Below are 27,653 nucleotides of genomic sequence, written 5' to 3'. Positions count from 1 at the left end.
TCTCTTGTAGTAGAGAAAAGTGATGATTCACTCTTTATTAATCTGTTCCTCTAAGTTACTTCTGGGTGCTGTAGTGAGAAGTCTGCCAAAACAAGCTGTCTTCATCTATTGGCATGGAGATTTTGCTCGTGCCAAGGATGTGGTCACAGATGTCACGTATGTTACATCTACAATCTTCCTTCATGCCACAGGAGTGATGACTTTTTGAGGTTTCTTCTGCACCCATCTCCCATGGTCTGTGTTGCATCTGTGTGTCGCATCCCAGGCAGGTCTGTCAGAACCTGGACTCACAGTCTCCTTCCTCAGGGGAGTGATTCTGGGATGTGCTCTTTTTCCCTTAGGCAGGATTTTTAGTTTTTCGGTAGTAAAGTGAATGCTAAAAGCATATTTAAATCCACAGTTGTGAAATTATAAACTTACCTAAAATGAAGAAAAAACTAAAACTGCCTGACCAAGTCTAGTGTGCAAGCTGGGTACTGTGTGATATGAGTTAACTAATTCCACCAAGCTTTTCTAACCTTTGTAGCAAGGCACTGTTGATGGGAGAATGTGGAATTCTTAAGTGTTTCATTTCAACCACTAGTGAGATCTATTAAATTAGTTATTTCAATGATTAAAGTATGAATTCCTGAGAAAAGTGCTTTGCCCACTTGGCTGCAGTCTGCTATGTGCTTTCTGATTATCCATGAAGTTTAAAACCAGTAATTCAGAACCACACCACTGGATTTAAATCTAGCCTTGCAGATTCCCATGTGAACAGCACCACTCTGAGAGGCAATCCCGAGCATCCAGGGGTGTCCTTGTGGAATGGAGGTGTCTCTGAAGAGAGAATCCACATTTCCAGCTGGTGCTTGTTCCTCATCCCCTGTGGAATGTCATGTTTACTGCACAGAAACCAAACACCAGAAAACAGAGAACCCATAGATCAGAAGCAATCCGACAGAGGGGTATGTTGAAGGGACAGAAATTACTGTACAATGTAAAAGACATACAGAGATATTAAGAAGAGCTGCTTATCTTTCTGGATCCCAGGTTCAAGCTAAATTTATGCAAGATTTTCTTTAATGAGTAGAAATTAGATAAACAATTGAAGTGTCAAACTTTAAGTATGTAACAGGATCTAATGCCTAACAATTAAGAAAGCAAATCCAGTTGAGCAATACTTATACTTAGTCATTTATAACTGCATACATATTGAAATTAATTTGGATAAAATCTACATTTTTATTGCTTCATTCTTATCTCAATTCTTTCTTTTTCAGTTTGTAATATTTTTGTAATGACCAAGAAGGAATTTTTCTTACATTTTATGAGATTAAGATGAGTTGGTATCTGAATACTGCTTTTAAATCTCAAAATATCTTCAGAATTAATATCCTGAGATAGAACGTAAGTGTCCACTTTTATTTTAATGAAATACTTATATATGCATCTGTTAAAACACACCTTTAAGTTTAGTATTTCTCTGCTCAAGGTATTATATGAAAAAAGTCACTGTAGGGATGATCTGTTGTTCACCAGTTGAGCTTTAATTCTTGTTTCATGCCAATAGTAAATAAATAAGCCACAGAACCCTTCAGCTTGGTGAAGAAGATGGTGATCTTCTGCAGTGGGGGAGGGAAGGGGGAAGCAGCTTTCAGTGTTAAAAGATGTGGAGATAGTTGAGTCACTTCCTCTGAATATGTGTTGAAACACACTCACGTATCAGGACTTGTCTTACGTTCGCTCTCAGTAGCTGCAGTTCACAGCAGCAGTCTAATGATACTTGCTGAGGGCTGTTGCTACCAGCTGGAGGTGAGCAGCATTACTGAGCAGTTGTCAGCTCCAGAGGCCAGCTCAGATTTGCAGAGAGCCTTCTGAAGCTCAGAATGTCTCTCTCACTCTGGTGATGCTACTTTAGATGGGTGAGAGCGGCAGGAACTTCTCGGTTTGGATCTGGCAAGGTAGGAATTTAGTTGTGTTTTTTTTTTTTTTACAAGGTCTAGCATGCTGTTACGCATTATTAAACCCATCCTGCTTTAAAATGTAGGCAGTTTAAAGCTCTGCTTTGAAATAAATGAAATGTTTTCTTTTAATGGAACTCCATAATAGAGAACGAGGGAAACTGTTTCTTCAGTTTTGGTTGCACGAAATCACAAGGAGAGAAGCAACATTCACTAATCCTGCAGCAGTTTAGAGGAGATTTTCTGAAATCTCCCTGTTGATATTCTTTTGCTGAATTCTCCATATTAACAGAAGAACCTGTTCGTTTAGTTACTTGCAGGTTTGTCAGTTCAAAGACCATTACTCTTCCTTTTCAGTCGCTCTGGGGTACCTGTCTTCTGCTGGGTGGCTTGTGTATTTTTATGAATGTTGTGGCTGTAATTCACTGTCATTCTTCAATGGCACTTGCACGTGTCTAGCTTTGACTATAAAATGGGAATCTTACTTTAAAAATGCTTTTGCCACTTGGCTGTAACAGAGCAGTGCTACCCTCATAGTGGTGTTGTTCTTTTGAACTCAGTACGAGCACTAAGGAAGTTAGTTCCTCTTAGCAGTTGTTTGGCTGTTTGCAAAATTATTGCTGAATTTGCTTTAAAGTTAATTTCAAAACAGTTCAGATGCCATGTTCTGACAGTTTTATTTCCCAAAATTCAGAATATAACTTTATCATATAATTTAAATACAAAACTGCTTCTGAATAACTTAAGTTACATAAAGTGTGTGTCTATTTATGTATATAATTCATCATGGAAAATTAAATTGGGAATATTTTTTGCATGGTTTTCTGGGGTGAAAATGTGGACAGAGTACTTTTAAAGACGACAGAAGATGATTATTTTTTTTCAAGGGAATGATGCAAATGGCATATATGCTGGCTTCAGGTATTTATCTCATTTTGAAATGGTGACATCTAGTTGTTCACAAGTCATCTTTGATATGAATCTGACACATGTCTCTAGTTCCCAGTTGAGTTGTCCTTCACGTGCCATGTTTGACATAACTTGCAGTGTAATTCTGCACTCTTCAGGCAGGTGAGAGGATTTTTGTGCGTGATATTCCAAGTTTCTGTAGAGATGATGGAAGTGCTAGCTGTCAGAAATTAGGATAGTGCTTCACCTGCCTGAGACTTGTCTTTGGGAAAAATAAAAAACAGAAATGCAGACATGATTTTAATCCTCCACAATTTGATAGCTTAGGAATTTAAGGTTTATTTTGGACAGAAAAAAGTATGTGATTTTTGTATGCTCATCCCCTTACAATGCTTTTATTTCCCCATTTACTCTGTGCACGCATCACGCGTTCATGAGTGCAGGTACTTACAAAAATGTCCTCAAACTGCCCACGTAACTTCCAGTAATCTTCTTAAAACCAAAATGGCACAAAAATGCTTGTTCTTTCTGCTTGTCCTGGAAAGTGAATAATTCTGCACAGATGAAAGTCAGATCTAATTAGTTTTGGATGCTTTTCGTTTTTTTCTGCTAAAAGAAGCAATTTTTATTTATTTATTTCAGTTTTGAAGAGGAATATACTTCTGGGGTTTTTGAGAGTGCAGCTAAATGCACTCCCAGGTGCACTCAGGAAGCAACTTCATGTTTCTGTAGTCATGCACGAGATGTCTTGCTGTGCCTCTGAAAATAATGGATTTGCTTAGAGGAAAAGACGGGGGTGTGCAGGGGAAGGGTTTAGGTTGCAGGATACATGAGCACTGCAAGGCCCATGGATGGGCTTGTTTTGCAGTGTTCTGGGTTTAGTGGTATCTTGGTGCCTTGGACACTCTCTGCTCTCCAGGGGTGAAGGGGCTGGTGGGTCTGCCTGTCAGCTGCAGCACTGCTGTACTCTTCCAGCCAGAAGTGGAAAGGACAACAGTGTTTTGAGGTCAGCATAGACTTTGTTTATTGTGGTATTTCAAAGCAATAGAGAATCCCCAAATGGCTGAGGTCTGCAGGAGCCTCTGGAGATAGCCAGAATGAACCTCTTCTCAGGATGACAGAATTGTCAGAGTTGGGAGGGACCTCCAGGGATCATGCAGCCCAACTCGCCCCTAAAGCAGGACCCCCTGGAGCACGTTCCCCAGGGCTGCATCCAGGGGGTTTGAATGTCTCCAGGGATGGAGACTCCACAGCCCCCCTGGGCAGCCTGTCCCAGGGCTCTGCCACCCTCACAGTCAAGGAGTTTTCCCTCCTATTTCCAGGTCACTTCCCATGTCCCAGCCTGTGCCCGTTGCCCCTGGTCCTGTCCCTGGGCACTGCTGAGCAGGGTCTGGCTCCATCCTCCTGCACCCACCCTCAGATACTTCCAGGCATGAGCCTTGCTCAGAGCAAGGTCATCTCAAGAAGGTTTCCCAGGACCATGTCAGAGCAGGTTTTGAATATCTTCAGGAACAATCTCTGGGCAACCTGCTCCAGTGTTTGACCATCCTCGTACAGGAAGAAGTTTTTTGTCATGTCTGAAGTGACATATCCAGATGCCTCTCCTGTCACGGGGCACCACTAGGAGCCTGCCCAGCATTATATCCCTCTTGGATACAGAACTTGCCTTCTCCAGGTGGAGCAGTCCCAGGTCTCTGGGAGCATCCACACAACAGATGCTCAGATCCCTTCATCATCTCTGTGACAGGTTGCTGGGCTTGCTGCAGAGTGTCTGCATCTCCCTCACAGCAGGCAGCCTTGGCACTGCAGAAGTGGTCTCAACAGTGCTGAGCAGAAGGGGTAGAAGTGTTGTGTGGCCTCCTAAAGCTGAAAATATGAGCTGTTGAAAAAGGAACGGTGGTCACGAAAAACCCCTTTAATTAACTTTTTCTCGGGTTTTATTTTGCACTCAAATTTTAAAGTGTTACTCCAATCAATATATCAAACACCCTTTATACGTTTAGCGTGGTTTTTAAATTAACTTACAATTAGAGGTGATGATTTTGTAAACAGCTGTGGGCAATCCTGGTAAGTAAAGACAGGCCAGTAGGCAGCTCTGCATTCCCTTGGGATAAGCAAGCCTGTTGGCAACTATTTTCACTAGTAAGATGAATAGTCTCATGATAAAATTTGTCCTGAAAATGTGTTGCATACTACTTGTTAATTAGCAGTCAAGGAAGAGTGGTATCCTCCTTTCTAATATTATCTCCAGATCTGTAAGAGTAGACTTTTATCTCTTGTGACTGTAGGTTTTCCTTATAAGCAATTTTTGCTCAGTTCTGCTCTAAAACTGGATGAAGGGTACAGGGTGGGGAATGAGATTAAGGAGAAGGATGCTGCAACAAATTTCAGCAAACTTGACCAGATTGCCTTGGATTTCAAAGTATTCCCATTCTCTTTAACAATCCTCCTTGAAGGAGTAAACCCAGGTGGAGAAACCATGGAGATGCTAGGTCAAACGAAGCGTATCAGTAATGGTGCAAAGAAAGCATCTCCTCTGGGAGCCTGATTAGATCTGAGACACCTCTAATTATCTGGGAATATCCATGAGGTTTCTAGCAAGCTGTCTGCTTGTGGAGGAAAATCAGTTCTTCTTGCTTTTCCATGTTTGGGCATATGCCAGTCAGCTTGGATTGAAGAACTCCCTCGCCAGCAGCAATGGATGAGGCAAACCTGGAGCTATCACATCCAACATGGATGCTTTAGGAGATGAACTAACTGCCAGTTCCTTCTCCAGCTGCAGCTTGAGCCAGAGCTCAAGCTTCCCTAAGGGGTAGTTAACACTCAGTTGATTTGGTTATTTCTTTATTTTCTGTTTTACCTGTGTAACTGGCAGTGCATCTCCTGTCATGGGATTGACTCTGAAGCGAAGTGACAGGAATGCAAGATGTCCATTTCCTCCCAGTCTGGTGGGATGTCAGCCACCTGTGGTGTGGGATAGCAGGTCCTCTGCCTGCAGCTCAGGCCTGGGATGAAGGACTCCAGCAGAGGCCAGGTCAACAGTCTGATAGCATTTATGAAGCATTTTGGGGGGGAGAAGCAGTGTCTGCCATCTCCGTGTCTCCTGGGACCTTCACCAGGTGTCGACGCAGGCTCCCCTGGTGCTGGCAGTGGCTGGCCAGGGACAGTGCTAGTGCAGCTGTGAGGTGGAGCCCTGTAGTGTTCATATGGTCTTCCAGGGAGGTTGAATAATCTCACAATACTGATGTGCTTCACAAAGACAGGGAAGGTGTAGGTGATGGGAAGAACAGACGCAGCAAGGAAGGACGTGTTCGCCTCTCACCAGTGCTGGTGATAGTTCTGAGCTGAGTGGTCAGGATGCCTTGTGTGGGGATCTTGTCACTTGTTTGAATCCACTTTAGCAGAACTGGCCTGATGTAACTCAGTTATGGCTGTGTCAGAAGACCTGAATTAATGTGAATATTTATTTATGGGAATATTTATTTCAATGGTGCTGACCGTACATGAATTTTCGCTTCAATTTTCTGGTAAGTCCATCCACATTTAGCTTCTTCAGTTGTGATTGTGCTAGCTTTGTGGACTCTCACACTGTTTTGCTTCCAGAAATGTCTTAATGACTATGGCAATGCTCTTATTTTATTCAAAGATGCTGAAACAAATCAATGTTTTGAGAGTTGTGCATGATGGTTTTTGTGATAATTGTGCTATTGGCCTCACAGAAGGAACCAACTTTTCTTTCATACTGTAAATTCATGAAAGAAGGGGAGGAGTTGCCTCCTGAAATATGTCAGTCATCTATTTTTGTTCTCTTTCTAGGCAGAGTTTCTTAAACTGAGAATTAATAAGTATGATAATGGTTCATATATGCTTAATTATGACTGGTATAATTTAGGAATAGTTCCCAGCACTTGCAAAATTTCAGGATTCCTTGGGTGTCATTGTAAGAATAGACTATATTTACAAATGATTAATGAATTAAGACCTGTAACTCCTTATGAGTTCATCTTTCTGAAGAGTCAGGTCTTGAAATATGAGCTGCCCCCATAAAAAACTGAAGGGCTAAACCAGCTAATAACTCAGTTTCCCTTTTCTGTCTCCCGATGACAAAAGCTGTGGTAACAAACCACACTGTCTAATTGGACAATATTATAAGATCTTCAATAACTGATGGAGGACAATAGTGACACTGCCTCATACACCCACTAAGAAACCCCTCAAGGGCTGTGGGCTGTCCAAACATTTCAGTAAATGAAATTCTCTTTTAGATTGTGTTTTTCTGAAGAACTCTTGAAGAAATGTTGAGGGGGGATTTAGGTGGGATGTGAGGGAGAAATTCTGGGCTGTGAGGGTGGGGAGAGCCTGGCCCAGGTTGCCCAGAGAAGCTGTGGCTGCCCCATCCCTGGCAGTGTTGAAGGGCAGGTTGGATGGGGCTTGGAGCAGCCTGGGCTGCTGGGAGGTGTCCCTGCCCATGCAGGGGTGGGACTGGATGGGCTTTAAGGTCCCTTCCAACCCAAACCAGTCTGTGATTCTGTGACTAGAAGAGAACTTGCATTAACCTGCTCAAGAGGCAGCTTGTCAAGCAGCCCGAGAGGGAGCAGTTACTGGTGGCACTGGATGCAGCCTCCAGCAAACAGAATCCTGGGAGTGTTGATGCACAGACTCTGTCTGACAGACCTCCAAGAATTATCAAAGGTTAAGCATCATTTCCCTGCCAGAAACGTGCATGGTGTAGATTAATAAACATTCTCCATCTGTTTCAGAAAAAAAGAACTTCTGGAAAAAAGTACCACTGGAAAAAAAAGAATCACTGGAAATTACCAGAAAAAAAAAGAAGCAGTAAAACTTTTGAGGGAAGATGCTCTACATTTGCTACAGTCTCACCTGAGCAGCTTCATCATTGCTGCACTGGTCAGCAGACAGGCTTTCTGTTGGAAAGTTGCCAGCATTTTCTTTATTCTCTTTGGCCCTCGGTTAGTTATTTATGACAGTAGGAGTTTATTCTGGAGCTGAGGGCTGTCTTGTCACTCCCTGACACTTGCCAGGGCCACACTGGATAGTGCTCATGGGAAAGCACTTTCCCGTTTTGTCTGTGGTTTGGTGATCCTGGTCCCTAAGCAGAGGTGTGCTCTGCTGGAGTCTTGTGCCCTGTGGTGGACACCACTCCTCATAAAGGTTCATTTGCACTTAGGAAATGAGTGCAGCTGTGGTGGGTGAGTTTGTCTGTTCTGCTTGGAAAGGTATTCATCCCCCCTCACCCCCTTCCCCCAATATTTGATAAACCAATTTGAGATTCAGATGGATTCTTGAGGGCATTGGTGTGGTCCAGTCCCTATCTTTAAAGGGTTTCAGGTCCTCTCTCATCACTTCTGAGCAGGTTACGTGCTCACTTTTTTCACCTGACAGCAGCCAATGGTGGAGCTGACGTGTGAACAGTTTGTTAGGTCTGTGTAGGATAGGCTTGATTTTCTGCATTGGGCATAGACCAGACAACAGAGGGGTTTGCCATCAGAGGATTGACCCTCCTCCTGTTCCCTGTCCCAAAAGCACCACTGGTACCTTTCCATGCAAACTGTTCCCCCCCCATCTGATTTCTTTCCTGGGAACAGTAGACCTTCAGCAGTACTTCTGAGCTGGTTATAGCTTTTGCTCACTCCACTTTGGTATCACAGAATCACACAGAATCACAGAATCCGAGGGGTGGGAAGGGACCTGGAAAGATCACCCAGCCCAACCCCCCTGCCAGAGCAGGGTCACCCAGAGCACATCACACAGGAACGTGTCCAGGGGGGTTTGAATGTCTCCAGAGAAGGAGCCTCCACAGCCTCTCTGGGCAGCCTGTCCCAGGGCTCTGTCACTCTCACAGGAAAGAAGTTGTTTCTGAAGTTTACATGGAACCTCCTGTGCTCCAGTTTGCACCCACTGGACAGAGGTCTGCAGAAAATGTGCCTGTGGTCATTACTTTGCATCTCACTCTTGTATCCAAGTTATGCAGTAGATTTCTGAGGCTGATGAGGGGTCTGGAGAACAGGTCTGATGAGGAGAGGCTGAGGGAGCTGGGGCTGTTCAGCCTGGGGAGGAGGAGGCTGAGGGGAGACCTCATTGCTCTCTGCAGCTGCCTGAGAGGAGGCTGTGGTGAGGTGGGAGTTGGGCTCTTCTCCCTGCTGAGCAGCGACAGGACAAGAGGAGATGGGGTCAAGCTGTGCCAGGGGAGGTCCAGATTGGATATTAGGAAAAAATTCTTCCCAGAAAGAGTGGTGAGGCCTTGGAACAGGCTGTGCAGGGAGGTGGTGGAGGCACCATCCCTGGGGCTGTCTGAAAAACAGGTGGACATGGTGTTTCAGGAGATGGTTTAGTGGTTGGGGGTTGTAAAATGGACAGTTGGACTTTATGATCTTGAAGGTCTTTTCCAACCTTGATGATTCTGTGATTCTATGAATTAAGGAGCTTGAATGAACAATATAATAGCTCTAAGGCCATGGGGCTTTTTAGGGGGGAAAAAACCCCTGAATATCAGAACTAATATCTATCTGTTACATGTTGATTCGCTATCCTAATGGAGAATAAAAAATGCATTGCCTGCACTTGGCTGTCCTCATTGTAAGTTGTTGTCTTTTTTTCCAGTAGAATCTTCTTGGCCATTATTTGTTGCAGTGTTTATACTGGATTTTTGGTTGACTCTCAACATACCAGTTTAACTGCCCTTCTGTGATCAATTGGTACAGAGACTATTGAAAATCATGTGAAAAAATGCCTTTAGAGTAACAAGGACAGTTGCACATTCTTGATCTTGTTGAGATCCTTCGAAACCATCAGCAGTGGAGAATCTTGCTCTAGTTTGGATTGCTTACTTGACCTGAATCTGGGCTAACATGAATTAATTTCCAGTTTTTGGAAGCATGTTCTTCAGATCGGATCAAAGTGATCTGGATGATAATTGCTGCCTGCAAATGCCTTTGCCCCATTCAGCTGAAGTCCCTGGAGTGTAATTATATTTATATATAATAACTATATACTAACTATATAACTATATAATAACTCTGTCTTCAGTACAGAGTTACTAGTTTCCATCCAGCAAGGAAAATTACTTTTTTAAATTAACCTAAAGTACATTCCAATAGTACTGGTTTAACTGGAGAAGTTTTCTACTGGGAACACATAGAAACCAGTTCTTCCTGGCTTTCATCTTGCTTCTGGAAGCTGGGAAAGGTTTTTTCTTACATGTAGTTGACAGAAGCCCAGGTAACTATATGCAGTCAGGAATAAATCCTTTCTCTCTTCACATAGCTTTCAGGCTTACATAAATAAGCATCTGAATCTTACAGGCTGCAAAGGCAAGGCAATTGAGGTAATGCATTTAGAAAATGTTTTTCTCCAGTACCCATGAAGCTTCCATTTATACTGGAAGTTGCAACCATGTAGTGGGAAGATGTGGAAGATATTTTGTTGTTGTAGCTAGTTTTCTGCAATGGTCCTTCACAGAGTCAGAGCTCGGTGCTGTGGAGGGAAAGGGGGTTGGCAGTGCCCTGTGTTTGGTTGCATTCAGAGACATGTGGATTTGTGCACACGTTTGCAGGGTTAGGGCTAAATTGTTGAATGTGTAGTTGTGTTGAATGTGTTGAATTGTGTAGTTTGCTGCTGAAAAGGCAAATGTGTTCTGGGCCCCCTGCTACAAGAAGGACATGGAGGGGCTGGAGCGTGTCCAGGGAAGGGCCCCGGAGCTGGGGAAGGGGCTGGAGCAGAAGGAGAAGGGGCTGGAGAACTTGTGAGGAGCAGCTGACGGAGCTGGGGGTGTTGAGCCTGGAGCAAAGGAGGCTGAGGGGAGACCTGCTGGCTCTGCAGCTGCTGAGAGGAGGTTGGAGCCAGGGGGGTCGGGCTCTGCTCCCCAGGAACAAGGGATGGGACAGGAGGGAACGGCCTCAAGTTGTGCCAGGGGAGGCTGAGGTTGGATATTTGGAAAAATGTCTTCACTGCAAAGGTAATTAAACACTGGCACAGGCTGCCCAGAGAAGGTGTTGAGTCACCATCCCTGGAGGTGTTTGAGAGGTGTGTAGATGAGGTGCTGGGGGACGTGGTAGCACTGGACTTGGTAGAGTTGGGTTCATGGTTGGTAGAGTTAGGTTATGGTTGGATTCAATGATCTTAGAGGTCTTTTCCAACCAGAATGTTTCTGTGATTCTGTCTGACTTGGAAATGTGGGTATCATTTGTAGAATTTTTTTTTTTTTTTTAAACAAGGTGGAGTGTTTCTAGTTCTGTGTCACAAAGGGGTTTTTTTGAAGAACACACAACAGGGGCACTCCAGCCATTGCACTGATCTGCAGTTTTAATTGGATGTGATAAATCAGAAATACAGTGGTTTATCTTGTACACCCACTTAATTTATTCTTGATCTCCTCGGTGGTGTTATTCAGAAGGGAATGATAAACAACCCATCCCTCCCTTTGTCTTCAGCAACCACCTTCTCCTGAAAAGGCCCCTGCAGTGGTAAGGGAAGCGTTGATACTGCTGCAACAGGCTGTACATTTGCTGGTGAGGACACAGGGGCTCCTCAATATCAGCTATTGGAGAAGAACCTACTCTGGATGTGCTATTTCCTGGGTAATTAATGAAGGAGCATTGTCAGAAGAAAAGGTGCTTAAAGAAATGGTTCCAGAGCAAAGCCATGGGTTGTAACAAATCACTTTGTTCAGAGAGTGAAATCTAAGTTTAGCTGAGTTCTTAGCAAAACCACATTTAGGTAAAAGCAGCAGTTTTACAGGAGTGCTGGGCAAAACCAGTTAATTTAGACAATGGACTGATACTGATTTATGTATTTATGATCTTGGGCAAACTCTAGTTACAAATTCATAACTCAACAGTTCAAGCACCAGATACAGTAGCTTTAAACGTATATCTTCTAAAGAAGAATTGCTCATCAAGAGTAGGTTAAAATGCTTTGAATCTATCAAAGCAGTAGCAGACAAGGGGAAATAAAGTGGTAAAATGCATTTGGACTTTCAAAAAAACCTGATGCATGGCCCATTTCAGAGATTAAAAGAGGAATGAAACGCTGGAAAACACAGAATTTTCCTCCCTTACTTACATATGAAAACAAAGACTTTCTTCAGTCCCTGAAGAGCTTACAGTCTAAATCCCTGAGCTTACAGTTTGTTGTACGTAGGTGAACTGTTGGGTCTGTAAGAAAGACCAATAACCTCAGAAGGATTTGGCATGATTGCTGAAGGTGCTTTTCACAGAGAAGACCAAGCGAGAGCTTTTGATTTGTGATACAACAAGGGAAGGGTGATAATAACAGGGTGGGGAGGGTGAGAAGGCCAGGATGGGGCCTAACAAACTTTGGAAGGAAGCTGAGGTTGCTTTATTTAAGAATAAATTTATGAACTTGGTGGAGAAAGGATTTTTTTTTTTAATTATTTACTATCTCAGTCTCTCTAAGTGATGTTGCAGTACAGTGTTACAGTAGATTTGAATGAATAAGTGGCAGCAAACTGGGTTTTCCGTCCCCAAAACAGGGTATGGAGATAGATAGAAGGAGGAATAACTTGGTGGAATATCTTCTGATTGCTTTGTCAGTTTCAGTCTTGTTTGGTTTCCTTGGCTGCCAGGCAGGGTTTGTGCTCCAGCTGAAAAAAAGTGATTTGAAGTGTATTTCTGAATACCACAGCTTTCAAATGTTAACATGCTTACATCTTTTATTACTATTTCTGCATCTATTAATTATATTTTCAGAGGGAAATCTAGGAAGCTGTAGACAGTTTTACACTGGAAATTAAGATTTGCTTTTGGTTGCTTTCAAATAAAATCAAAGAGTAACAACTGGTACAGATGTCGCTGAAAATATTCCAATTATTCTGCAGACATAAATGGTTAGTATTACTGTTTGAGTCTTAAGGGTTTTATTTAATAAGCTGATTAAAACCCTTTGTCAGCCATTGCCAAACAGCTCAGGAAACAGACTTAATCTTTTATGGACTTGTGGCTGTAATTTAGCCACACTGTATTTCCTGTCAGTGTAAACAAGACAGTCATATTCAGAATATACTAAGACATAAAAATGTGTGTTTGTTTGTATGTGAATAAAGCTAACTTAAAAAATGTCTTTCTTTTCTGCAGATTTATAATCTTGGATTTATAGTTCTTCATAACTGAGACATTTCAGACTAACAAGTGTGCACTGTTGCTTTGAGGTGATAAAGAGAACATACTCAAAATCCAGCTTTTACAGTTCAGCAATAAATTTTATCCAGTTCAAAATCTTCACACCACCAGCTGAGGCTCTTCACATGTGCTTTAAATACTTGTATCTTGTCTGTGAGAAACATCTGTTGTATGACAAGCTTTAACAAAGCAGCCAGTCCCATCCAAAGCACACACATGGTTCACTGAAAAGCTCATTATTAGTGCATATAATGATGCATGCTACTGATAGTTTTTGCAATTTTCCAATAATACTAAAATCCCAGAATGTTCTTTTATAATGCTGTCAAAATGGATTCAAATTATACACCTACCTTTATATTTGGGGAATAAGGAAAATAGATTTAATGAAGTAAAGTGAGCTCTGTAACTCTTTTTACTGAAGTACATCAGTTCTTCCTGACTTGCCATCAAGTAGGACAGTAGCATGCAAGGTGTTGTTTAGGACATGGTCATCATAACTCTCTAAGTTAGATAAGTAATCACTTTCTGCCAAATTAAAAAGTTCTTGTCACTTGACTTTATTGTCCTAACTTTGAAGCACTGTCAGTTCCCATCAGCTGCACCAACAAAGAGCTGACAGCCACTTGGATGTTTAGAATTCCTGAATTTCTTAAAAGCAGGTGTTTCCAAAGCATTCCAGGAGTAGCTGGAATGGAAAATCCAGCTTCTGCAATATTGAAAACACAGTTATATTACTTCAAACTTTTGGAATTTTTTTTATTATTTTTTTTTTCTTCTGTTTGAAAGCTGGTAATATTTCATGCCAACCTGTGAACCCTTGTGTGTTGATGTTCTGCTGCTTCCTCCTTGCAGGACACTTTGGTTTTATTTCACCTATTACATGCAACTGTGAAAGGAATGCTGGTTGATTCCACCCTCCCAGTTCCTGATAGTGACCCCAGCACATGGGCAAGTCACAGCAACCAGATCTCCAGTATCCCTTGTCACTCCTTTTATATGACCCCTGATATATTTCCCTTTTGCCTTATCAACTGAAGGAAGTGTTGACGCTGGTGTCTTCGTTTTATGCTGGAAAAAATAAGTGCTTTTTGCTTATCTTATCAGTGTATTCTGGCAGATTTTTGAAATAGAAGGGCAGATCAACAGAGCTGTGGCCTGTTGCTTAAGTGACTCAAATAAGAATCTTACTTTGATCTAGTTCCTACACATGTGCAAAATATACTTTTTAAAGCACAGGGACATGTTATGGTGTTTATTTTTTTTTAGCTTTATGGCTCAATATTTATTATTATTATTATTTCCTTTTTGGAAGGGGGAGTGTATGACAGGTCTAGACTATTTATTTTAAACCACTGAATATTTTCAGTTTTTGCATTGCACAAACTATATGAAATTTCAGGGTCTGTTCCTCTGAAGTGGTAGCTGTTTTCCACAATAGAGAGTTCTTTCTATATCCCATGAATTGCTGGCACAAAGTCATGCTAGTGTGTGGTAGATAAACTGTAGGAGGGCAGCAAAGCCATTGATTTCTTGGGTTGATTTAGCCGATTATTAGAAATATGAAGAGCTTTGAAGGAGAGTGTCAGTATTCATGTTGATATAAGAGTGATAGATAGTTTTCAGTACCAAAAATGGTAGTAATATCAGGGTCTCAGGTAATGAGTGAGGCTGAAACCTTGTGATGTGGTTTGTAAGAAGACAGCACAAATGGTGTCACTTGATTCCCATCCTTTAGCCACGGATTTGCTGTTCTGTTCTCAGCAGATCCACCTTGGTCTTTGTGAGTGCTGGGTGAGTGCCCAGAGTCAGATTGACTACCTTCTTGTTGTACAGTATCTTTTTAACAAACTGTGAAAAATGATGTGGTGTGGAAATGGTGGTTTTGGCCATCCAGTTTGTTTTGAAGCAGCCTCATGTTTCTTCCATGCTGAGGTGGAACCAACAAACACTTCCTATAGTGGAGCCACTGGATGTACAAACACTGAGGTAGCATTTTCCTTTACTGCTGATGAACAGCTACTGGCTGGTACCTACCCACCAGCTAAGTGACAGCCCTTTTGCATGCTCAACATCTGTTCAGCTGTAAAAAGTACCTTATTCATCTTGTTGAGCTGCTATTTCTGGAAAACACAGTGAAGTGAAACTGAACTGGGAAAGGATTTTATTTCTGTCGCCTGGCTTTGTTGGAAATAGTCATCTTTTAGATTTCAAATTTGTTTTGACAATGTGGAGATAGTGTTTGGAAAAACAGATGGTTAGAGGAGGATCCCCACTTGTAGGGCCATCAAAAGCATGGCCAGTGTGAGCTCTGTGTTCAGTTTGGCCTGACAAAATGATGCCTTTGCTGGGCACGTTTGGGCATCACTGGAGGTGCCATGAGTCAGAAAGTTGCAGCTGCAACCAGTTAAGCTGGATTTGCAACTGAAAGTCAATTCAAAGGAATTAATTCAGGCATTGCCTTTCCATGTGTGAGAACACAGAATCATAGAATCCTAGAATCTGAGGGGTTGGAAGGGACCTGGAAAGATCATCTAGTCCAACCCCCCTGCCAGAGCAGGGTCACCCAGAGCACATCACACAGGAAGGCGTCCAGGCGGGTTTTGAATGTCTCCAGTGAAGGAGACTCCACAACCTCTCTGGGCAGCCTGTCCCAGGGCTCTGTCACTCTCACAGTAAAAATTTTTTTTCTGATATTAACCTTAAACCTCCTGTGCTCCAATTTGTATCCATTACTCCTTGTCCTATCACTGGTCATCACTGAAAAAAGCTTAACTCCATCTTCTTGACACTCACCCTTTACGTATTTGTAAACATTGATGAGGTCACCCCTCAGTCTCCTTTTCTCCAAACTAAAGAGACCCAGCTCCCTCAGCCTTTCCTCACAAGGAGATGTTCCACTCCCTTCATCATCTTAGTAGCTCTGTGCTGGACTCTTTCAAGCAGTTCCCTGTCCTTCTTGAACTGAGGGGCCCAGAACTGGACACAATACTCCAGATGTGGCCTCACCAATGCAGAATAGAGGGGGAGGAGAACCTCTCTTGACCTACTAACCACACCCTTTCTAATGCACCCCAGGATCCATTGGCCTTGGCTACAAGGGCACATTGCTGGTCATGGTCATCCTCCTGTCCACCAGGACCCCCAGGTCCCTTTCTCCTACCCTGCTCTCCAGCAGCTCAGCCCCCAACCTGTACTGGTACATGGGGTTGTTCTTCCCCAAATGCAAAACTCTACACTTGCCCTTGTTAAACTTCATCAGGTTTTTCCCCGCCCAAGTCTCCAGCCTGTCCAGATCTCACTGAATGGCAGCACAGCCTTCTGGTGTGTCAGCCACTCCTCCCAGTTTGGTGTCATCAGCAAACTTGCTGAGGGCACACTCTGCTCCCTCATCCAGGTCACTGATGAAGATGTTGAACAGCACCGGTCCCAGTACTGACCGCAAACACAGTTTATCTCAACGTTTTTGTTAATGATCTGATAGATGTAATTTCAAGACCTGTACACTTTAACACTAGAAGTGGAGGGTTGGGGAGGCCCGTGCTTTGTCAGGCTTGGTGTCATCATCCTGTCAGTGAGAAACAGCCTTATGGTTCACAGCAGCTTCTGATTGTGATGATTTTACCTTTTTTTTTTCTTTTTTTTTTTCTTTTTTTTCTTCCCCCTAGCTACAAAGAGCTTGTCTTCTTGACATTATGAGTTGGGATGTAGAAGTTCAGAAACTGTGGTTGGGAAATTGTTCCACGGTTAGGGCAATTGTAGGCTTTTGTGAATGCTCTGAAGTTTCTTGTTCAGACATTTCTAACTTCATTTCTGCAGACCACACAGTAGCTCTTGGACTTGTTAATTTAAAAAAAGTGATAGAAAAATTATTTATTGGTAGTTGCATTTATTATAGCAAACTCCAGTTTTAATTGCACACTTCAAATGCTGCTGTTCTGGACTAGAAAGACCAGTTTGATTTTCTAATACTTGGGGAGAGTTAATATCTATTTGCTTTTTATTTCATTTGTTTAGCTGCTTATGTCCTGTAAACGTGTCACATTGCTCACCTGAGTTTTTCTAGCCTCCTTGAGCAGCTCTCTGAAAAGCTAATTCATGTAAATGTTAAAAAGATGGTGAAGTTCTGTTACAAGAGCAAAGTGAGGAAAAACATGGACAAGACAGGGAATAGAATGAACACAGCACAGTTTAAACCAAGGAATTGTGATGTAGAGCTTGTGTGCCACAGGTGACAAATGTTGGGAGAGGGTGTGTTTCTTCTGTGTCTGCAAGCTCTTGTAGAAGGGCAAGAAAGGGGAAGGAAAGTTTTGGTGTTTATTCGTTCCCTCAGAACAGAAGGTTCTGCTTTTGCAATTCCCTGATGAGTGCTGGAGTGAGGCTGAGCCCCTGTGCTGTGTTTTCTGGCTGGGTGGGATTGCAGGGGTGGGATGGAAATCCATTGGTGTCAGCCTTGTACCCTTCTGTGGTCAGTGCATTAAAAAAAGGCAAAAAATTAAAAAAGATGTGTCGAATGAGGCTTTAAAAGAAGGTGGTGGGTGAGTCTTGCGAGGTCTGGTCGTTTCAGGCACACTTCAAGGGTTGCTTTAGATGATGAATGTTGAGAGATTTCAAGAACAACTGCCAAGTCAAAGCTCATCTGACTGTTTTCTCTGCAGTGTCCATGTCGCAGCAAAGGTTAGGAGGGCTCAGAGCTGTGAGGGGAATACAGAGGATAAGCCAGATGTTAAAATGCCTGTGTTTTTGTGGCTTCCTTTGGGCTTTGGATTTGTTATTTCCTCAAAAGGAAAGGGTGGTAGTAGGAAGAGAAACAACAACAAAAGTTTCTTGTCAGAGTGGTTTAGGACTTTGTACACGTGGTCTTTGAGATGTTTCCATGATGCTGCTGTTTTTTTCTCTTGCAGAGGATCCATCATAAAATATTAATAGCACTAATCTTAAAAGATTTAGCTCCTAACATAAGAATATGTAATCATGGTGCTGGGTGTTTATAATAGATGAAGCTCCTGTATGTCCTGTGAATGTATAATAGATAGTTGTTACAGTCTTAAAATTAAATGTGATGTTCCAGGCATGCAGTGTAATTAGGTGCTACTTCCAGAGAGCTGTGTTAAAACGTATTTTGCAAGAGCTTTTACGTAGTAAGAGCTTTTCTTTAGGTAAAAAAGATGCTCAGGAATTGTCATACTGCTGACAGGAGGTTCCTTGGTGTTTGGGGCATTAGCTCTGAAGGTGGAGGAATAGGGTACAGCTTTGTTCAACAGGATGGTGCTACTGAAGAGAAGTGCATCTCAGATGAAACTAGTAACACCTAGCTATTGCATTTTTTTTTTTAATTCCCCTCCAGAGAACAAAGCTGGTTGGAACGAGTAATGCAGATTTTCCCTCTGTGGACCCCGGAATGTACCAACTGGACATTACTCTAAGAAGAGGACAGAATTTAGCAGCACGGGACCGTGGAGGTAAGTGTGCTGGTGAACACTCCTTAGTGTTTGGGAACTTACCCGTCCATTGGGTACATTTATATGAGGGTATTAAAGTGACAATTGCATTCTGAATTGTAAGTCTGCCTGTTAAACTCTGCTTAAAACTGCGTAAAGATTCTTTGGCTCAAAAGCACAAAGTAAAAGGAGTTAGGGCCAGCTGAACCCATACAGGAGGGGGAATAAGATTTAGCTAATATAGCTTTAATTCTTCTGCTAGTTAATTTTCCTCCCTTTTTTGAATGTTTCAAAGGTAGGTGTGATAGATTTACTTGAACCATACAGATTTGTGCTGCCTGGCTCACACCAGTGCTGTCTCCCTACTCATTTTGTTCCTTGACTGCTTAGCTGATAAATACCAGAGCTGTGTTTAAAGATGAACACAGGTGTGTCCAGGCTTTACCTGTTGGCCAACCTGCTGATCATGTATTTTACAGTCTGCTCTGAGCCATGTGCCACACACACAGTTCAGAGACAGAAAGGGTTCCTGAAAGGTATTTTGACACACAAGAATACAGCAGCCTGACTCAGTCCCTCTGTAGATGCAGCTGCAGCTGACATCTAAAATTAGATAAGTCATTCACTTCCTGAACAGCAGTGTGAGCATGATAAATCTTAACTAACAGCCTGTGGTGGATTTGTGCTAGTAGACTCCTTATGAGAGAGAAAAAGACATAGTAAAAATTCAGCTGCAAATATAGTACTGGACAAGGGCTTTTCCATACTTACCTGAGGAAGTTACCTGACTGCTTTCACATTGCAGACATGGATCAGAAACTGAGAAGGCTGTTTACATTGGCAAGAAATGACACCAGTGATACTTATGTCACTGTAACTGAAATTGTAATATACTGTTACAGGAATAACCTTTTCTGTATAGTCCTCTTCTAAATATATTATTATTGTGTCAAACTTGGCCTGATGTTCATTAAAAATAGATACGCAAATGTTTTTGTTCCATATGCTAGAGAGTCTTGCCCAGTTTCTCCCTGATGTGTTGTAATTCAATCACATTGATCATCTGTATTATTTATAAATAAACAAAAATGTTCTTGTAAATGTGATTATTTGTAGCAAGGGAAACCTCTGTAATTTTTTATTTCCCATAATGCAGGAGTCTAGGTCCAGAGCAAACAAAGGATAGCAGATCTGTCTGCTGAGCTGGAAGCTCAGGTCCTGAAATGAGCACAAGGTGCTGTATAAAATGTCTAGTGCTGGAAAAAATCAGTGGAGAAAAATGCTGCTTGAGCAGCAAGGAAACCTGCTGAAGCTACCCAGGAGGCAGCATGACAAGGGTGGTGTTTCCTCAGTAATCACTAGTCCTAGAGCATAGACACCAACCCAGTTTTGGAGCCTGTAACTTGCTTTGGGTAGTACACACCCATCACCTTTCAAAAGGCTGAGCAAGTAATGCTTTTTTATTTTCAAAAGATACTGGGGAACGAGGTAGTTTTGGGCTCTGGTTTCACACAGTAATCTTGCAGCTTGAAATCTTACCAACAAGCAAGATGCCTCAGTTACTTTCTGCTCCCTTTCTGAATTTTTTCCTGTTCCTGAAAAAGCTCAGCCTGTGCATCTTGAGCAGCCAAGAGAATGTTTTAGTAAGCCACTGCAAGCTTGTCAGGAAGGAGCACGAGCATTGGGTCTTAATGAAGTGTACAAGATCCTGCAGACCAGGTGGGGAGCCACAGATGTGCTCCCTCCCCACACTGACCAGGTTTCAGATCTCAGCTGGGTTTGGGCTTCCAGGACTTGTTTCTCAAAGGGAAAATACAGAAACAGCACCTTGCACTGAGACACCAAGCTAGAACCTGTCCACTCATGGCTGAACACCCTAGGTGCCATCCACTGTGTTTCAGCTTGTTTTCTCTTTCTCTGGAGCTACTCAGAGTGAGATTGTAGGAGCACCTGCAAAACTTGGATGGAGGGGACTTCAGAGGGATTAGGCAGGAGCTTAGTGGATTGTATGGCTGCTGCATGGCAAATGCCTTAGAGCACCTTCCAGTGCCTGGAGGGGCTCCAGGAAAGCTGGGGAGGGGCTTGGGACAAGGGCAGGGAGGGATGGGAGCAGGGGGAAGGGTTTCCAGCTGGCAGAGGGAGCTGGAGCTGAGATGTGAGGGAGAAATTCTGGGCTGTGAGGGTGGGGAGAGCCTGGCCCAGGCTGCCCAGGGAAGCTGTGGCTGCCCCATCCCTGGCAGTGTTGAAGGGCAGGTTGGATGGGGCTGGGAGCAGCCTGGGCTGCTGGGAGGTGTCCCTGCCTGTGCAGGGGTGGGACTGGACAGTCTTGAAAGTCCCTTCCAACCCAAACCAGTCTGTGGTTCAGTAATTCCATGATTAATTCTTACTGGAGCTTCATGTGGGCGCAAGAGCAGATGCTGGAAGGTGATGACAGAAAAATCCACATAGGGCTTTGAGCTGCCCAGGAAACACAATGAACTCTGAAGGTCTTTGCTCCAAATCCCTGGTGCCTAGGAGAGCATTGGAGGGAAATAATCCATGTGCAAGTCCTCTTTTTTCTCTGTTGCCTGTATCAGCCTGTGATAGAGACAGAGACTTGAGCTCACAAGACCTTTGGTCTGAAGCTGTACCAGCAAATGCTAAGTGGAGCTGCTAAGACAGATGTGTTAGATACTAAAACCAGAGCTTGGAAGATTTATCCCAGGACTGTCTCAGGGCAGTCTCATACTGTAAGTCTGTAACAGCCCATTCCACCCCATTTTCCAGATAACCTGCTTGGAGTCTGACAAGTACTGTGAATTTCACTCCAAAAGAAAGCTTGAACTATGTGGTAGAAAATAATTCCATTTCAATTTTAGCTTTTTGTCCTTTAATTTTTGAACTGCAGTTTCACGTATCTTTTTAGAAACCTGCTGCTGAACATACTGCAGTCTTGGAATTCAAAGTTGAATTCTCATGTTGTGAACGTTCTGCACACTTTGTCTTCCCCAAATTTATAAGAAGAGACACCACAACATTTGCAGAAGGAACGGGGAAAGATTGCAGCTATATTTATGTGGCTAGAAATACCAGCATTAGTCATGGCTATTAGTTGATAAATAGCACCATTGATAGTCACAACAAAAGGGGGACAGAACATTTTTCATGAGAGGGCCAGTGTCTTGCTGTTGTCTTCTCAAATGATTGAAAATAATCCTTCCTTCTAACAGGCAATATTTATGCTATGGTTGTGCAGTATGACAAAAGGAACTCATGTTAACTCCTCATCTCAGGAAATCCTGTCTTCAGTCTGATCCAGCTTTCCTTCCAAACACACAGAGCTGTGGTACCATGACTTCATCTCAGCTCTGTGATGGGACAGTTTACATGTTTGCTTCTGGCAAAATCCTCTAGTGACCACAGGAGTGGGTTATAACATATGCTTTATTTAATTAAGCCCATCCTGAAGTAAACTGTGTACCAAAATAAGTATGCAGCAAATGAAGTGTGGCCAGCAGGGCCAGGGAGGGGATTCTGCCCCTCTGCTCTGCTCTGGTGAGACCCCACCTGGAGTAATGTGCCCAATTCTGGAGCCCCCAACACAGGAAGGACATGGAGCTGTTGGAGAGAGGCCAGAGGAGGCCCCGGAGATGCTGGGAGGGCTGGAGCAGCTCTGCTCTGGAGCCAGGCTGGGAGAGTTGGGGTGTTCAGCCTGGAGAGGAGAAGGCTCCAGGGAGACCTGAGAGCAGCTTCCAGTGCCTGGAGGGGCTCCAGGAAAGCTGGGGAGGGGCTTGGGACAAGGGCAGGGAGGGAGAGGACCAGGTGGAATGGATTAAAACTGGAAGAGGGAGATTCAGGTTGGACATTAGGAAGAAATTCTTCCCCATGAGGGTAGGAAGGCACTGGCCCAGGCTGCCCAGGGAAGCTGTGGCTGCCCCATCCCTGGCAGTGTTGAAGGGCAGGTTGGATGGGGCTTGGAGCAGCCTGGGCTGCTGGGAGGTGTCCCTGCCCATGGCAGGGAGGTTGGAACTGGATTATATTCAAGGTCCCTTCCAACCTCAATCATTCTATGATTCTATTGTATGATTCTATATATTAGTTTTACAAATGTGTTTTATGAGACTTCTTCCCCATAAGACTGGGAAAAACTTTGTAATGTTGTATCTGGTAAGTTGGTGATATCAGTAAGTTCACTTTTATTACCTATGTCTTTATGTTTTCCTTTTCAGTTTTGATTTCTTATTTCCTTTTTGTCATAGACAGTGTTTGCAATATCATGTATATTTTAAAGAGTGTTTTCTGGAGTTAGAACTTTTAGGTTAAAAATGCCCCTCGATTTGTTGCTGGTCTCTGACTTAGAATCATAGAATAATTAAGATTGGAAAAGACCTTCAAGATCATCAAGTCCAAATGTCCATATGCAGTTTATGTGGCTGCTTCATAGTGGTAGCATACCTTTACAGGAACTGTGCAGTCTCTTAAATATTGTCTTTAAACACACAAACCAACCCAAAGGCCTTGTGGTTGCTCCATTTTTGCTTTAGAAGAGTCTCATTTTGAGATGCAGACTGAAATGTTATAGCACAATTGGTGATAAGGGGAATTATCTCTTAGTCACTGGTTTTCTAAAATTCTCTACAGTCAATAGAAAGACATAAAAATATGATTTTCAGTGTTTTCAGCATGCTTTCTTCACAGCATTTTCTTATTTCACTGGAGCCTGGAATCCATTCCCTTTTGTACTTTTTGGGAACTGAACAGGGATGCTTTGCTGCTCCACTTTAGGAGAAGTTGGAAAATAAGCAGAGGTTAACCCCAAGGACTTTGTGTCAAGTCAACAAACAAGCCAGATACAAGATGCGTTTGATCCCTTCTAGCTTTAAATTATAAATATTTTTTTTTTTATAAAATGCATTAAGATTGACTCTATCTTGCAAAATAAGCCAAGGAAAATTCTTTTTTGAACACGAGTGAAACATTTACTAGCTTTTTCATTATGATGAGGAGTGGTGTATTTTTGGTGTGAAAACTCATAGGAAGAGTTCCTGAGAACAGATGTTGATCCTTGTTGAAGACCTTGACCTCTAAATGGGTAATATCACCAGATCTCTGTGTCTCTCTCTAAAGGAGACAGTTCAGTAGTGCTTCCTAAGACTGGACAATCTGTCTTTCCAGGAACAGTTGAGGGGGTGAGCCTCAAGTGACTGGCACTGAAACCTGCACCCAAGAAGTAAGCCAGAAATGGGGTGCAGTTAGTGCCCTTCTGCAGTGGCTGCATTTCAATTTGATATGAAATATTTGTATCAGTAAGAAACTAGCTGCTTAAGTTGCCAATAATGGGGAGGGGTGGCTGTCAGAACCAGCAGAATCTGAAGAGCTGTCATAATGCAAGAGCATACACATGGGCTTTGCATTTTGTCTGGTGAATAACTCTGTACACATCTTCATTTTCAGGATCTAGAAGTAAGTGCCAATGGAATAACAAGTGGAGTCAGATGGTTGAGTAACTAAAATACTCCTAATTTTGTGCAACAACCCCATATTGAAGCAAGCCTGTGCACAGGGCAATGCATTTAAAATTATTGAAAAGAGTTTTCATTAAAGCCTAGCTGCAGAGCATGTGGTTTATGTTTGAACTGTGGGTTCCACTGATGCAGGATACTGAAATTCAGTCCTTAACTTGATTAAAATACAACGTATACACTGTGCCTTTGGAAGTTGGGAAACTCTTCATCCTGATGATTCAGGTAGACCAAAATGATGGAATAAATGTTTGCTTGTTGTGAAATACTGCTAAGTCTGTCACACAGTTGGGGATGATAGGAACATGCCCCTGTTCCCTTCAGAGATGAGATAAGAGGATTATTGGCATAAATCAATCATGCAGTGCTCGTACCATCTTCCCAACGTGACAAATAGTCACAAGGCAATAATCAAAGAGAGATGCCATTCAGGCTATAACAGGTACCCAGATGCCAATTTATTTTTTAAAGGGTTTTTGGATCAGTATTTTCATGCCACTAATTGTGGACATTCATTGAAGTAGCTCCTTAATAATATTTTATATGTTAACATACTAATTAGGTGTGGAATTTTAATGCTCTTTAATACAAAGGAAATCAGGTATCATTAGTTTTCAGATGCTAATCAAAGGGTTTATATTTAGTTTGAATCACAGTGGGCAAGAATGTGTTACGAAGGTGTTTCAGGAGGTTTATATTAAGTCTTATCTGAGTGAAAAATACACTTAATAATTTTTAAGAGCTGCTGGGGATATGAATGCCTGGAAGAAGTAATTTTTTAAATCCTCAGTTTCCTTATTACAGAGATACTAAGCATAAGATGTTGAAACAAGAAATGGCAGCTTGGCATGCTTGTTACCCTGGAATTCTTGTCAATAGATGTGGGTAAGTGTGCCAGCATTCATAGTGTGTAAAAACATTAAGAGAATCTTTAATTTTAAGGTGCACACTCACTGGGTAGACAGTGGTTTTAGTCTCAGCTTGATGCCTTGATGGAGGAGGCTGCTGGAGTTCTGTCTCCTTTTTTTCTGCAGGATGGGGTTAAAAGAACTGAGATGATGGATCCCATTCTCACTGCCAACAGGCACTGAGCAGCGTTGCCCAGTGCAAAATGTCCACGGGGAAAAAAAACACTGTTCAGTTTCCCTGTGCTCTGCCCCAGCCTCACTGCTGCTTATTTGCTCTCTTCCCTTTGCCTGTGTTTTCTCCTAACCTGAAGGCAGCCAGATCTCCTGCAGGGTCCTGCAGGCAGTGACTCAGACCTGATGGTGACAGGGACCTGTGTCCTTTTTTAATGGAGAAAAGCAGGGAGGGAAGAGCAGGGAGGAACAGGGAGGAGTGGGGTTGCACTCTGCTCATGTGCTACAGCAGCTTTGTCCATCTGTCACAGCCTGGGTTGGGCAACCCAGGGAGATTCCAAGTGGACCCCCTGGCTGTCTAATCTCCTCCTTGGAGAGGAGCCTCAGTGCAGTTGGATCCAACGTTAGTCTCAGCCTTGGCTCTTCCAGGGAGAGTGACTAAAATGTCACGGTCCGAGGAAATGCTCCACCCTCAGATACCCCTTGGTCAGACTAAGGTGAAAGGGCACTTAAGGTTGCTAGGTGATTATTAGGTTTAATTAGAGCTGTAGGAGGAATACAGATACTCCAGTTACTACATCTATTCAGGCTGCATGATCATAAAGGCTGATGTTTTGATTACAAAAGTCACAATCTATGTTCAAGGCGTGCAACCTGGGAAAAATCATGGCAGGCCTCCTGTTACTGATTTTAGGAAGGAAAAGAGAGAGAGAGAAAGAGAGACAAAATAGGAGAAGAAGTTAGACAGATAGACCAGTCCTGGATCCATTGTTGGTCTGACTAAGGGGGGTGGGTTATTTTTTTTATTGCAATTTTTTTGCAATGATGGGTAAGAGTTGGTTGAGTCGTACCAGGATTGAACAACTGGAGTGGACCTCTCTCTATCCATGTCCTTTTCTCTGTCGTTGTCTCCATATGCAGGCATCAGGCAGGGGTTTTGTTTTGTTGTAGGGCTTACAGTAGTGTTTGACACCACTTCCCACAGTAGGTCCTTAGGGATAGTGTCCCACACAGTCCAAGCAAGCCCCTTTGCAGAAGGTGCCAGAGTCCACTGGAGGAAGGGCTCAGTCTGTGGCTTTGGTTCCTTCTGCTCTCAGCTGGAGACATTCCTGCTGCTGCTCCAGGTCCCTCTCCATCCAGTAAACACCTTACATTAGCTCCACATTCAGCATTTTTCTGCTCACAGGGCTTTCTGCTTCTATCAAAGCCAGGAATTCTTACGCACTCTAGGAGGTCCTCACCTGTTGGTGGTGCCCTGCTGTCTGTCCCCTTGAAAACTTCAGAGGGAACAGCTTCTCCCCTCTGCTGGAGGAGCTGAACAAAATTCAGCCCATCATTTGCACCATACAGACCTTTTTTTCCCCCCTTTTATTTCAGTTAAGCATCAGACTTGTTTCTTCTAAGGCACAGTGGCCCTTGGTCTTTTTTTTTTTTAACCTCATTTCTCCATCCCAAGAGGAAGGAAACACCTGAGGAAACTTCATGGCAGCCTTCTAAGAGGCTGAATGCCTTCTTGTGAGCCTTAAGTCTATTCCCACAGGAAAATGGACTGCTTCAATCTAATTGTGGGATTATTAAATAATTTGTAAACACGGCTTAGCAGCCACTCCTTGGCATCGCTCAGCGACAATTTCTGCAGCAAGAATTCCAAAATAAGCTCAGGCCTGGTGCCTCTGGAGGCAGCAGCAGTTGCTGTGAATGTCCCCATGGAAAGGTCTGGCAGAAGATGCTGGTAGGTGCTGGCTCAGAGCCACCCTCAGCAAAACCTGGCAAATAGAGGCATTTGTCAGACACTGCTGCCAGGAGGCTCATGTTCTTCACCAGCCTCCTCACAACCCTGCTATTTAGGCATCCAAAGAAAAGATTGGGTGTGTTGGGTTTTTTTTTGGAGCTGCAAAGAACCTACATCTGTGGGTAGCAGCCTGTTGAATCTAGTGAAAGGTTTAATAAAAAGTCCCAGCAGGAATAATTCTCCCAACAGACATTTATTTGTGAGAATTGTAGAGCATATACAGACATATATATAGAAATTACTGAGTGGATATTAAAATACATACAATTATGAAATTCAAACATAACTTCCTATTTTATTTTTTTTTTCAAACAAAGAGTTTGGTGAATAAAAGTTGCCATTTAACTTAAGCTGTAGTGCAGAAGACAGTGATCATGGGAAACTGAACCTTCTGGCTAAGAGCAGCACAGCTCTGTCATTAAGACCTGGCAGAAAAAATGAGATGAGTGGAAACCTTGCATTCCTGGGGCCCTTCTTATCTCTACTGTGTCTTCTTCTGTGAGGTTTTGTGACTGTAAAAATTGAGAGACAAATTATTGTCTGTCTAAAAATGATTTTAGTGTGTGGCTGTGCTCAGAACTTCAGCACAGGAAAAACAAACCACTGTATTTCTCTGTAACATGGCCCTAACTGGACTGCAAGGAAGCTGGGGTTTATGAAATGGACTTGCAGTATTTCTTTCTGAAATTGTGTAATGCTTCTGGTAGGCTTCTGTTTTTACTTATTTGTTCCCATCTTCTGAACAGGAAGGTGCTTCGTGGGTGCAATCCATCCCCAAGTGATCTTTACCTAAACACGTGGACCTGTCCCCAAGACAGATGTGGACAGATG

The 27,653-nt window shown here is 42.9% G+C and overlaps 1 protein-coding gene across 1 annotated transcript in view; it reads left to right on the top strand.

The window, feature by feature from the left end:
* MCTP1 (multiple C2 and transmembrane domain containing 1) overlaps positions 1-27,653 on the top strand; it is a 276,702-nt gene that overhangs the window by 88,650 nt on the left and 160,399 nt on the right. Inside the window, exon 2 of the mRNA XM_051643546.1 lies at positions 18,357-18,471. Within this exon, the coding sequence (XP_051499506.1) occupies positions 18,357-18,471 (115 nt within the window). The remainder of the gene's footprint in view (positions 1-18,356; positions 18,472-27,653) is intronic.

The sequence above is a fragment of the Apus apus genome, chromosome Z, assembly GCF_020740795.1.
Source record: "Apus apus isolate bApuApu2 chromosome Z, bApuApu2.pri.cur, whole genome shotgun sequence".
NCBI classification, from domain to species: domain Eukaryota; kingdom Metazoa; phylum Chordata; class Aves; order Apodiformes; family Apodidae; genus Apus; species Apus apus.
This window is presented reverse-complemented; position numbering and strand designations above follow the sequence as displayed.